General features: G+C 43.1%; 1 protein-coding gene across 1 annotated transcript in view; it reads right to left on the reverse strand.

Annotated features, from left to right (window-relative positions):
• Positions 1–14487, reverse strand: part of LOC124138153 (MAM and LDL-receptor class A domain-containing protein 2-like) — a 120557-nt gene that overhangs the window by 12805 nt on the left and 93265 nt on the right. The window contains exons 144-149 of the mRNA XM_048386546.1: positions 14184–14308; positions 13274–13364; positions 12700–12840; positions 12076–12332; positions 11305–11536; positions 91–10707 (exon numbers count right to left, since the gene is read on the reverse strand). Of these exons, the coding sequence (XP_048242503.1) occupies positions 91–10707; positions 11305–11536; positions 12076–12332; positions 12700–12840; positions 13274–13364; positions 14184–14308 (11463 nt within the window). The remainder of the gene's footprint in view (positions 1–90; positions 10708–11304; positions 11537–12075; positions 12333–12699; positions 12841–13273; positions 13365–14183; positions 14309–14487) is intronic.

The raw sequence follows: 14487 nt of genomic DNA on the forward strand, positions 1-14487 counted from the left end.
CTCCAAAGTAATATTTCTTGCCTTTTTCACATTATCATTAAAATGCAATAGATAAACACATTCAAGTTACAACCATAACTGCATACTTACCACAACTGGATTCATCTGAGCCGTCTGGACAGTCTTTTCGGAAGTCGCACACTTTTATCTTGTTTATGCATTTTCCACTAACATGGCAGTTGAACTCTTTGTTCAGATCACAGGAATGGGGGGCTGTGGTTGGTGGGGTCAGTGTTGTCCCAGTCACATCAGGACGAGGAGCGTCTGGCAGAGATTGTCCCGAGTATTGACAGTCTGGTGTGAAGGATACATCATCAATGGCAATGTCACCTGAGTAGCTGTCTCCGATTTTGCCTTCAATGATAACCTGGAAGCTGTTGGAACTATTAAGAGCGACGTCGTCCTGTAGCCAGGCTGCACCTTGATCTCCGGCCCTTGCCCAGACAAGGTTGGTAGGTGTTCCAGAGTTGTAAATTCTGGTGTAGATGTTGAGCTGCTTGACAAACGTCCCATACATAAAATAGCTGAACCTCATACGGCAATTCTTCCCTGCTGTTGGACTGAATGTTTTAGTCATCAACCATGTCTTGTCATTATACTTGTGCGGTTGTGAGGCTTCCATATATAAGTAATGCCCAGTTGCTAATCCGGTAGTGTGATCCCGATCTGGCCCACTGTTATATGAAGGTGTGCTGCCGTTCCAGCGGATCCAGTCAAAGTTATCATCAAGTCCATTTCTGCCTTGAAGTAGATCCCCAAAGCCATGCTCAAAGTCAAACTTCTTGTATGTTGAACAGTCTGGATCTGTTTCATCGGAACTGTCCCCACAGTTGTCTGTAATGTCACATTTCCTACTTAAGCTGACACAAGCCTTATTTGTGCACTTGAACTGAGTTGCTAGGTTACACGATGGTTGGGGAAGGGGGCGTCCACAGTCTTGGAACTGGAATTGATCCAGTGCAATCTTTCGCTGGTAGAAATAGGGACCGACCACTTCAAATTCCAATGTGAAGGGAGACTGTCTTCTACCAATTCCTACTGTTGTGTGTTGCCATGTCTGTCCATGGTCTGTGTTGTCTTGCCATAGCTTTGATTTATCTCCCTTTTCGTAGATGGAGAGAGTAAGATGAGTGGTAAATCCTGATCCTTGGATGTAGTAGTAGAATTGAAGCTTGCACTCGGAACTGGCTCCATTGTAAGTTGGACTTGTAAAAACAGCATTGTTCCCACTTGGATGAGCTGATGTCTGATCATGGATGAATACAAAGTATCCCTTAGGGTTGGATGTGCTGTCAACCGTTGGAGCCATAGCTGGTACACTCGCTGTTGATGCCCCTGAAGCCCTCTCCCAGTTGAATTTGTCTTGGTGAGCGTTAAGCCAACCACACGTATCCGTGTCAAAACCACACGTGATGGGGCAGTTTTGTTCGTCAATGCCATTTGGACAATCAGGGGTAAAGTCACATGTCTTGGTTGGAGGGATGCACGATCCATCACTACAGGTGAACTGGTTGTTAACACATGGAGTTCCAGTGTAGTTAGCTGGTGGTGTAAATGTTTGGTACTGTGTAATTCCTGTAACTGGAACATTTGTGGTTGGTGGAGCAGCACCACAGCCAGGTGTGAATGTGATATCATCTATTGCTATGTCACCTTTGTATCCAACACCAACCACACCTTCAATGATAGCTTCATATGGTGTGGAACTTTGGAAGCTTACTTCTTGTCGCAGCCAACTGTTTCCTTGCTCACTGGTTGTTGACGACAGAAGTTTTGTTGCCTGGAAAGATTTCTGATAGACATTGAGGGCACCAATGTTTGCTCCATACATGTGGTACCAGAATCGAATGGCACAAGGCCCGTTTGTCTTTGGCAGAGCAAATATGATTCTTGCAGTGTCGTTAGGCATTCTTGGGGGTGATGATTCAATATACAAATAGTAGCCTGTGGTTGAAAGAGTTGTATGATCGTTGCTTGGTCCTGTCAGGAATGACATTGTTCGTCCACGTTGTCTGGTCCAGTTAAAGTTGTCGTTCATATCCTGAATCCACCCACATGTGCCTTGTTCAAAATCACATCCATAGTAAGCATTGCAGTTATTCACGGATTCATCCGATCCATCACAGCAGTCTGTTTGATAGTCACATTTCAGGTTTTCTGGTACACAGTGCCCACTGGCACACTGGTACTGTCCAAGAAGGCACTGTCCCTGAGGCAACGATTCTCCACAACTGACGAATGCCAGATCATCGACTGCGATGTATGAAACTGAGCTTGAGGTTGCAACAGCCTCAAACACAAGCTGGAAGTCTGAGGAGCAGACTGGTAAATTAACAGTGACATTGTACCAGTTGTTCAACGGTTTTGGACTGTTAGGCATTTGCCAGATATGTGCATCAATTCCTCCTGTCCTTAACAGCAGACTGAATGATGAGAATTCCCATCCTCCTAAAGCATACCAAAATGTTATGCTACATGTAGGTCCGCCTTGACTGAAAAGAGGACTGACAAGCTGCGCCTTCTCCTGGGATTTTCGCCCTGAATTACTTACAACTGCATAATGGCCATTACTTTGTCCTGATGTGTGATCACCACTAGGTCCGGTTTTACTTGCTGGGTTTCCATTAGTACCTAGTGTCCAGTTGAATGTTGATCCTGCAATTTGGTTTGTCCATTGACAGAAGTTGCCTCCCTCAAAACTACATGTATAAGGACAGGATGCTTCATCGCTTCCATCTGAGCAATCTTTTCTGAAGTTGCAGGTTGATCCTGCCTTGACACATTGCTTCCCATCTTTGCATTGCTGTTTACCAAACCCACACGGACCAGGCGTTGCTTGAGACACGGGAAGAGTAACTCTGTTTGCAATTTGACACCCTGGTGTAAATGATACATCGTCAAGTCCAATGTCTCCAAGATAGCCGCTGCCTCTCGTCGCCTCAATGACAATTCTGAAATTCTGCTGACTGGTAAGGACAAAACTTGCATGATTCCAGGCATCATCTTGGGAGTTACTTCTCATCCATATGGGAATTCTACCTCCAACGTCAGCCGTTTGCTTGTATACTGTGAGAGAATTGATGTCTTTACCAAACATGTGATAGAAGAACCTCATGCTACAAGAGCCCGATGTTGTTGCCTGGAAGATAGGACTCATAATTCTTGCAGTGTCATTTGGTTTGCGTGGACCCGATGTTTCTATATAGACAAAGTATCCAGTCTCATTACCATACGTGTGGTCAGAATCTGGACCAGTGCCAATCGTCATTGTTCTTCCTCTAGTTCGTTGCCAGTCAAAGTCATCTGTTTTATCTTGGATCCAGTTACACATGTCCTGTTCGAAGTTACAGCGTTCCACATAGTTTGAACAGCTCGATTCATCAGACCAGTCTCCACAGTCATTCTGGAAGTCGCACAGAGAATTCTGATCAACACATGATCCACTCTTGCAGTGGAACTGATTACTTGAACATGAAGCCATTTGACTACCAATAGCACACTGAGTGAATGAAATGTCATCTATGGCCATATCGACAGATTTCTGGAATTGAGTAGCCTCAAACAACAGACGGAATCCAGGTCCTCTTGCGCCTGTTCCAACTGTTACATTGACCCACTGATTGCCTTTGTCACCAAGTGCTGACCAGATCAAAGTCTTTCCTGTCTTACTGTTCACTGATGCACCTGGAGCAAGGAGAAACAATCTCATTACTCCTCCTTGATTGCCGTTCTTAAAGATCCAGAATGTTACTTGACATCCACTTGATAGTTGTCCATAAACCGGAGACATCATCGCTGCATCTCCAAAGAAGGATCCTAGAGAAGAGTCGACAAACATGTACCAGCCAATTCCAGATAATCCTAGAGTATGGTCATGAGATGGGCCTGATACAGCTGATGGTGTGGACCCATTATGCCTTTCCCATTTGTATCTTCCCACGCTGAGTCCAGCCACAGTCCAGCCACAGAGACCTGTCTCAAAGTTACATTTTCCACAAAGAGACTCATCAGAACCATCATTGCACTGGGCAATAAAATCACATACTTGAGTTGATGATATGCACTGATTTCCGATGGAACACTGGAACTTTCCAGCACCACACGGGCTTTGTGTTGAAGGTGTGGAAATGCCTGGTTGAACTGTGGGGAATGATCCTGTGTAATTAGTACAAAGCGGAGAGAAAGTGATATCATCAATGGCTATGTCACTGAAATAGCTCTTGCCAACGCTTGCCTCAATGACTACTTGGAATGGAGTTGCAGAATAGAGTGGAATCTCTGTCCTGGACCAGAAGTTACCTATCTCTCCTTGTCTCATCCATTTTCTCATTAAGGGTCCATTAACAGAGGCTCTGGTATAAACAGCTAGTGATGCTACATCTTTTCCATACATTAGATAGTAGAAGCGCATGGTGCAATATGGTCCAGTTGTTGATGGTCCAAACACCATACTAGCCAGTCTCGCTTTCTGGCCTTGTTTCCTTGGGGATGATGTTTCGATGTACATGTAATGTCCGGAAATTGTGTTTAATGTATGATCTTTTGATGGACCAGTCTGTGCTGAAGGTGTCTGGCCTGAGCGACGCGACCAGTCAAAGTCATCATCCTTCAACTGTGTCCACATACAGATGCTTCTTTCAAAGTCACAGCTTTTGTAGCGTGCAGCACAAAGTGTTGTTGCTTCATCGGATCCATCTCCGCAGTCATCAGTGTAGTCACACTGTCTGTTTGTATCTATGCAGGCGTTGTTGTTACAGTGGAACTGGGCTGAAGTATGGGTACAGGATTGTGGTGTTGGGATTCCACAGTGCTGGAACTGAATATCGTCAATAGCAATATCTCCTAGAACACTATAAGTTCTTGCTGCCTGGATGACGATCTGGAAAGGTCGGTTCATTCGTCCAATGGGTACTATTTTTTGATACCATCTGTTGCCATGATTTCCTGTCGTGTACCATATCCTAGTCCGTAGTGTCCCTTCTACTTGATACACAGTCATTGTTCCTATTCCACTACCATACATGTGATACCATAATGACATCTGGCATGTTGATGCCGATTGTTGTAAGACAGGACTGGTGAAATCGGCCCGTTGATACCTGCTTCCATTAGAAGCATCCACATACATGTAATAGCCTGATGATGAGCCCAGAGTGTGATCAGTCGAAGGACCAGTGTTGGAATCCGGTGTAGCGCCATGGTAACGTGTCCATGTGAAACCTCCATTAGCCCTTGAGACCCATTTGCAGGTACCATTATCAAAGTTACAGTTGTAGCCACACGCAGTTTCTTCTTCTCCATTTGGACAGTCAGAATTAAAGTCACATACATGGGGAGTACTGACACAAGTTGAGATAGTTGGACATTGGAATGCACAGTTCTGGAATGGTGTAGGGGTAGGGATGGCATTGCAGGCACCTACTTGTAAAACAACGTCATCAATAGCCATATCACTCAAATAACTGCGCCCAACTATTCCCTCAATGATGATTCTGTAGTCAACTGTTTGATTTTGGATTGTCAATCGTGTCAGATACCACTGTGTTCCAGAAGTGGCCTTCTGCACTGTTTGCAGATTTTGTACTGCGGCACCATTTGGCCAAAGCTTGATATTAAGAGATCCCATTCCTGACCCATACATGTTGTACCAGAAGGAAAGACATCGTGTCACATTACTGAAAGCTGTAGATACAAGCCAAGCTTTGTCACCTTGTCTTCTTGGACTAGAGGCTTCGATGTAGGCGTACGTCCCATACCGTGAGTTTAATGTGTGATCTACACTAGGGCCAGTTCCTGAAGAAGATGTAGCACCCTTGCCTCTTATCCAATCAAATGTGTCATTCTTTCCATAGTTTTGCCAGGTACAGAAGTCGTTTTCGAATGAACAGTCACCTTCAGGAGCACATGGTACGGACTTATACATTAGATCATCGATTGCAATATCACCCTGGAATCCATTACCGACTATGCCTTCAAACGTAAATTGGAATTGGGTTGTGCTTCGCAAATTCACCTGTGCAATGAGCCAGTCAGTATTGATATTTCCACTTCGTGTCCAGATAGGAGTCCCTAAATTATTTGCTTGTCTCTGATATACATTTAGAGTTCCCATTGTTCGCCCATTCATATTATACCAAAACTGAAGACAAGATCCAGAAGTTGGAACGAGAAGAGGACTATCCAGTCTTGCCTTGTCACCACGCCTTCGTGGGGATGATGTTTCAATGTACATGTATGCACCTTCTGGAGTTCCAAAGGTGTGGTCACTTGTGGGTCCAGTTCCTAAACTAGTTGTTCCTCCATTGTGTAATGTCCAGTCAAAGTTGTCAGAGTACTCCTGAGTGTAACCACATGTTCCTTCTTGGAAATCGCAAGAAACTTGAGCTGGACAGTGGTCACTGTTCATGGATATATCATCAATGGCAATATCTCCTACATACCCTGACCCAGCAAAACCTTCAATTACAATAGCAGTAGACCCTGAAAAGCCCTTCAAGAATATCTGGGCATATTTCCACATTTGTCCTTGATCTCCAGCTCGTGTCCATAACCTGGTGTCTCTTCCTCCATTCCTGGCATACACATTCAGTCGATTGATATTTGCGCCATACATGAAGTACCAAAACTTAAAGCAGCTCCCTTGTGAGGATATTACCCATGTTGAACTGATCAATCGTGCTGTACTATTGGGAGCTTTGGATGAAACCTCAGTGTACATGTAATGTCCCTGATAATCCCCGCGAGTATGATCAGCTGTTGGACCTGTGTTTGATGAGGATGTTCTACCTGCATGTCTTGTCCAATCAAATTTATCAGTCTTGTCTTGACTCCAGTCACAAATGTTCATTTCAAAGTCACAGTCAATTTTCGTTGGTGGATAGGTTGCTGGTGAGGTCACAGTCGTTGGTGTCGTCATTGTAGTTGTGGCACCATAGCATCTGTAGTTGGACACTGTTATGTCATCAATGGCGATATCGCCAGTGAAGTTTCCACCATACACTCCTTCAAATACGACATCGTAGTCTGAGCCTTGGTTCACGTTGACCTGCCCCAGTTTCCATAGGTTACCTTGATTGCCAGACAAAGACCACATGAGTTTGGTGTTATTTGATGCTACTGATTGCGTGTAGACATTGAGAGCTCCAACGCCTGATCCATACATGTGATAGTAGAAACGGACACAGCTTCCAAAGGAACTTGTTGCATGAAGATGTTCACTGACAAGTCTTGCTTTCTGTCCTACTATCCTATTGGAACCTGATGTTTCAATGTACATGTAGTACCCGGTAGTTGTACCTTTAGTGTGATCAACCCTTGGTCCTGTTGCCGCGCTGGGTGTTCCACCATAGTCTCTGAGCCAGTCAAAGTCATCCCCTGTTTGAATGTTTATGTATCCACACATGTCCACTTCAAAGTTGCAGTAGCCGGGAGGTGAACAGCCACCATCCTCCCATGCTATGTCATCTATAGCAATGTCACCTGAATATGAAGATCCTCGTACTGCTTCGATTTGAATTTGGAATGGTTTATTGTGAGCGTTAACCATTACGCTGGCCCGTCTCCACATATTCCCTTGGTTTCCATTTAAGTACCATAACTGGCTTCTGAATGTCCCATTTTGCTTTTGGTACACGTTCAAACTTCCAACGCTAGTTCCATACATTTGGTACCAGAATGATAAACAGGTTGTAGAGTAGTATGTATATGTACCGACGGCGCCTTTGTGACCATTATACATCGGACTGATAAGGACAGCACGGTCTCCTCTGACCCTTGGAGCAGATGATTCAATAAAAGCAAAGTGACCTGTATTAGACCCAAACGTGTGGTCATATGTAGGGCCAGTTCCAAGCGATACAGTTCCATTGCTACCAATCGACCAGTCAAACTCATCTTGAGTAGATTGTTGCCAGTTACAGTATCCATTTTCAAAGTCACATCCTCGAGGTGTTGGACATGCCCCCTTTATTATACCAATGTCATCAAGAGCAATGTCTCCTTGATATCCAGACCCCACGGTTCCTTCAATGTATACAATATAATTTATGCTTGAAACCAGTGTTCTCTGCCCCTTGATCCACTTATCACCTTGGGGCCCTGACTTTGACCAGAACACAGAGGAGTTGGAGTCTGTGCTTAGACGGATGGTGAGGTTTCCGATAGTAGGCCCGAACATGTAGTACCAGAAGCTTAAACAGTGTCCATCTGATGGTGTTGGTGGCAGTAGCGGACTCTGTAATCTTGCAATGTCTCCCTTTCTTCTTGGGGAAGATGTCTCAATAAAGATATAATATCCAGATCTCTGTGTCGTATGGTCAAACCTTGGTCCTGTTCCAACACTGGTTGTTGAGCCGGACTTTCGTGTCCAGTCAAACTGATCATCTTGGGCCTGGGCCCAGGAACACAGATCCTTTTCAAAATTGCAAGCGAGGTTTGGTGGGTACACTTTTCTGTCACAATAGTTGAATGAAATGTCATCAATAGCAATATCAGAAGTGGATGTAGAGGTGAAGCCTTGAGATGGCAGAACCTTGAATTGGACTGTGTAATTATTTGGTATGGCGTTTCTAAATGATGCTCCGATGTACACTGTGCCTCGGTACCATGCTGTTGACGAATAGTATGGACTCGACCTTCTACTGTAAAGGCGTTTGTAAGTACCGTTGATAACTATTCCTGCCTCAAAAGTTCCAGCCGTTTGTCCTCGCATATTATAGTAGAAGAACATTTGGCAGTATCTTGATGCTGGTGGTAATGTAGGACTCTGAAGGACAGCGGAACTAAAGAATACACCTCTGGAATCTTCCACAAACATATAGTGACCCTTGTTTGAACGTAGAGTGTGATCTGCTGCAGGGCCTTTTGTACCCATGACTGAACTGGTACTCTTAGTCCAATTGAACCTGCCTGTGCTGAAGTCTGTCCATCCACATGAGTCAGTTTCAAAGTCGCATGGTCCACAGTTTCTTTCATCAGAACGATCAGAGCAGTCTGGAGTGTAGTCACAGACCTTAGATGTAGTCACACAAGTTCCGTCACCACACTTATGACCTCCACTACTGCAGGGATTGACTGTGGTGGTTGGTGATGTCGCGGGATACAATGCCGTTGGTAGTGTGATACCTGTTATCCTGCAATTTGGACTGATTACAGTGTCATCAACAGCTATATCACCAGTGTATGTAGTTCCACGGACTCCTTCTATCATTATTTGGAAGTTCTGGGTGTTTGTAAGGGGAACTGTTGCTCTTGCCCATAAGTCGCCCCTGTTTCCAGTCTTGCTCCACATCTTCTGCACATATCCTCCTCTCTGAGTTACCATGTATACGTTCAGCGACCCTGTCCCCACGCCATACATGTGGTAGTAAAACGTTAAGGAACAATGATCCGATGATGAAGCAGGTTGGATCACTCTGCTAAGAAGTTGTGCTTTGTCACCTGTTCTGCGAGGAGCAGAAGATTCAATATAGATGTAGTACCCAGAATTCATGTTGGTAGTGTGGTCTCTCGTTGGCCCAGTGCTTCCTGATGATGTTGGTCCTCTTTGTCTTATCCAGTTGAAATTATCCTTTGTGCTCTGTGTCCAGTGACAGAAAGACTGTTCAAAGGTGCACGTCGATGCCCCGAGACAGAGGGATTTGGCTTCATCACTGTTATCTCCACAATCATCGGTAGTATCACAAATTCGGAACAGGTCCACACAAGCTCCACTCGCACACTGGAACTGTGTTGTTGCATTACAGCTGACTTGGACCGCTGGGAGCGCACAGTTGATGAAGGCAATATCATCCACAGATACTACACTTCTTGAATAGTAGCTTCTGGTTGCTTCGACAAGTACTTGGAATGATGCACTTATTCTGCCAATGTCTGCATATCCGAGTGTCCACACGTTTCCTGTTCTGGCAGTTTCTCTTAAGATGACAGTTGTTCTTGATCCAAGCTGAATGGATATTGTTATCTGTCCATTGTTATAACTGGTTCCACTGTTCATGTAATAGAAGCGCATCTGACACGTGGATGAGGACTGCCTCATTGTAGGACTGGTCAATGTTGCCTGTGAATTTGCAGTTCCTTTGGCACTGTCAACGTACAAAAAGTGTCCATAAATTGTTCCCATTGTGTGGTCTACATTTGGCCCACCTGTGGACGTCATGGTGCTGTTCTGACCAATCTGCCATCTGAAGGACCCCTTGCTTGCATCATTCCACGAGCAGAGACCTGATTCAAATGTACAGTTGCCACAGGCTAGTTCATCACTGTTGTCAGTACAGTCCTGGCTGAAGTCACACACTTTACTTGCTGAGATTTTCTGTCCATTTTTGCAGGTGAATTGAGTTGGTGCACTGATGGATGAGCATAGTCCTGGTGTGACTCTCAGATCATCAATAGCGATGTCGCTAGTGTAGCTTGTTCCGACAATAGCTTCGAATATGATTCTGAATTGAGCTGGGGACTGAACAGACACAGCTGCATTGCCCCATTGCATGCCCTGGTTGCCCGTGCGATGCCAAAGGTTCTGTAGAGGTGCATTTGGTGTTGCAACAGAGGGGTCAAGGTAGACATTGAGAGTTCCCATGGCTGCTCCATACATACTGTACCAGAATGTCAGACACCCCCCAGTGGTCATTTTCAGAACCTCGGACGTCAACCGCGCTCTGTCTCCCTGTTTTCTTGGACTAGATGACTCAATGTACATGTAGTGACCTGTGAGGGAGACAACACAGTGCTGTGAAAGAAAGCTGTTATTCTCGGTTGTATCAAATTACCAAATCACCTGTGTTTTCATTACAACTTTAGTTTACATTAATTATGGTCTGTTTTATTTAATGAAATTTAATGAAATTACCATTTTAAATAAATATGTCCTTTGGGAACCTCGTTTCCATATACATCGAAATTCAGAATAACTAAGATAATTTCTATCTTAACGAAGTGTTCCACATCTGTTTAGAGATCGTCACGCCATAAGTCTAGCCACATAAACAATGTCAAACCAAAGTGAGGAGTGCCACCCTTTGACGAACCTTGTATCATCACTTTTTGATACTGATTCATAAACACATGCTTACAAAATCGTACAATTGAATGTGCTTTAAGCAGAGATTTCTTGTGATTTTGTAAAGTGATCTGCAGCACATATTACTTCACTTTATTGCAACGAAATCAAGTTAGAATTGGAGATAACGATTACTGACTGCAACATATTATGTATCAGTTATTCTGCACCATACATAAAATAAGCGTAAAACCATACTTACTTACTCACTTACTCACTCACTCACTCACTCACTCCAAATATACCTTGTGCTGATCCAAGAGTGTGGTCAGTTGTTGGTCCCGTGCCAAATGAACCTGTGCTCTTACTGCCTCTCAGCCAATCAAAGTCGTCTCCAACGACGGCGTTAGTCCATAAGCAGGTATCAAATTCAAAATCGCAACCTCCTGAAGGCTGGCAGAGTCGAGGCTTGACTGTGATGTCATCGATTGCTATGTCACTGTAGTAGGACCTCCCAACTATGCCCTCGAAGATCACCTGAAGAGGGCAGCAGGAGTTGTAACAATGGATGACAGAAAGCATGCTATATCTCATGTAGAGAAGATGATGAATTTAACTGCAGACAAAACATCTATATATATGGAAGCATTAATTTAACTTCATTCAAAGTGAGGTAAATGTGACTTTAAAATGATCAAAGATGATGCTTTGTTCTTGTATATATATGTATATCAAAAATAACATAAACTGATAAAATTAATAACACAGAACATGCTTTCAAAATTTCGTTTGGACGTTTTTAAATCATGTTTTGCTAAAAATGTGTCTGTGTAGGGCTAAAGTGCTTAACTAAAGTGTAACTATATATCCAAATTTCGCCAACAGGTTACCTTAGAATTCTCGAAAATGTAACAAGTTAATAATAGTACGAGACAATAGAATCACACAATTGTGTCGATAATAGTTCCATTTTATGTCACACCGTCCTGAAACATGTGCTGAAGAAAGAAAAGCTTAGATGTCACAGAATCTTGCTCTCAATATCACCCATAAAGGAAACGTCAAATCCAACATACATTAAATGGCACGTCGCTGTTTAGATTTATCTGAGCTGGGAGCCAATCGGTAGCTTGGTTACCGGACCTCGACCAGACTGCGTGTCCAAGACTGCCCTGTTTCTTGAAATACACATTCAGCGTTCCCATGGTAACTCCATTCATGTGATAGTAAAACTGAAGACACTGTCCACTAATTTTGTTGAAATGAGGGCCAATCAGACGAGCTTTGTCACCTTGTTTCCGCGGAGCCGAAGCCTCAATGTACATGTAGTAACCTGAAAACATACCTATGTCTTTGTATGCTGCACACTACATTTGAAACTAGCAGCTTTGTAATTTCCAAATAAATATTCACAAATTAGAGATTCAGCAAAGATATATAAGTACTTTCTGTCATTGATGGTCTTCATATACACTGATGCGACGTTAAGACATATTCACTCACTACACATGCAGGTGTCACGCCCTCAACAGCTTATGCTACAATTACTTTAGAACATTTGCGAACATCTGGTATTAGGGTATTATGATTTAGTGTAAAGGTTTTAAATGGGATATTGCCAAGTACTGCGCCTTGTTTTGATCCGACTATTGCATTTTGAGTGCCGTGCGTGTATTTCGCTCAATGACGTTCAGATTTACCATTGAAAGTTCCATATGTATGGTCGTTAGGTGGACCCGTGCCAGACGACGAAGTCGATCCATGTGCTCGTGTCCAATCGAAATTGTCTGTTTGATCTTGGCGATAACTACAGATGTCGGGGGATTCAAAGTCACATACTTCTGAAAAAAGCATATTGATAAAATTTATAGGAGTATTTAGGAATATTTATTAGGAGTTTAACAACAACAATGATAATTCAATTATGATAATAGAAATATCACATTGATGTGGATATGCACTTATTAGCAGATGTTAGCTTCTTCATTTTAATACAGAATAATAGATATGGTTTCTAAAGCACAATACAATGCATCAGTGTTTATTAAAGATGTAACTACTGACTGAATATAAATCGATAGGGCCTTGACAGACACACTGTAACAGGTAACTCAATTGTACTTCTCAGTATCTTATATGGTAGTCACTACAGATAGTAAGGTAAAGGGTTGAGCTGTGAAAAGGTTTCACTGATATGATCTGAAGCTTGACACATCTGCACCGATTTAACAGGTAGGACTATATGATAGATGTTTCATGAACGATTCCACTAACGGTCAGGTGGGCATGGTCCATCGTTGAGCGAGATGTCGTCAAGAGCAATGTCTCCTTGGTAACCTGTCCCGATTTTACCTTCAAACGCAAGCTGAAAGACAAATACGTCCAAGGTAACAAATGCTTAGTACACACTCACAAATAGGTACAATGACACCCAATTCTCATAAAAATTTGAGTTATCCATTGTTAAGGACAGAACAAACTGTCGATACGTATTCACCAGGACCATCATGCTGCATTGTCAATATATCTTTTTGCCAAATATGCATGCACTCATCAAGTTCTCTTATCCATGTGTATGTGCTAACAGTATTGATCCAGGGACAGGCAAACCAGCAGTCAATAACAAACATCTATCCACACCGCCGAGCTTCAAGCACACCCGGTACATTGCCAGTGACATATATCAGCAGATAGGACTACTCAATCTTTATTTGAATCGCCTTAGCTTTTTTAAAAAGCATTACAGGGCCGGTTCTACAGAGGATGCCAACACAGAATGGTAAAAAGTAGCAACGAAGTACATTTCAACAATAGTGTGAAATCTGGTACTTCTAGGAGCGCTAGATGAATACCAAAATGATTTAGCCAGGACAAAGGGTGTGCGAACATTTCAGCTCTAAATATCCACTACGCCCAGCTAGTGACACATGTAACACATTTATTATTACACAGTTCACAAAGTTCATATGTTCAAAAACTTATTTTCGGCGATAAATAACATTTATCTGTCAAACTCAAAGGTGGAACAGGATTAATTATAATGTGAAACGCTTGTGATGTCACACAAAGTATAATGACGTCTTGAAATCCGTAAAAGTCTGGCAAGCAGCCTTGTACGGTTTCTACAAGATGACTGGTCTTCCAGATCGCTAGAGTAATGACAACATGTAACACCCCAGCTCACCTGTATGACAGTGGATCCTGTCTGCGGGGTGGATAGGGTTTGAGGGGTCAGGTAAATATCACCGTAGTTCCACCGATTGTTTTGGTCACCGATTCTGGTGAAAATTGGCTTGCCGAGTGTTGTCCCTGTTGATTTAATCATATATCATAGTGTATCATAATATCCTGAAACGTATGCTCTAAACATCTCCAAAAATCCTGACTATAGTGAAGTATGTTCGGCAGTTTCAATGTTTAAGGGGTAACAAGGAGTACCATGATGCTCACAAAATGTAGTGCTCTATCCACGTTGAATATTAACACAT

Source organism: Haliotis rufescens, unplaced genomic scaffold (genome assembly GCF_023055435.1).
Source record: "Haliotis rufescens isolate VD_foot unplaced genomic scaffold, xgHalRufe1.0.p SCAF_6, whole genome shotgun sequence".
Classification (NCBI taxonomy): domain Eukaryota; kingdom Metazoa; phylum Mollusca; class Gastropoda; order Lepetellida; family Haliotidae; genus Haliotis; species Haliotis rufescens.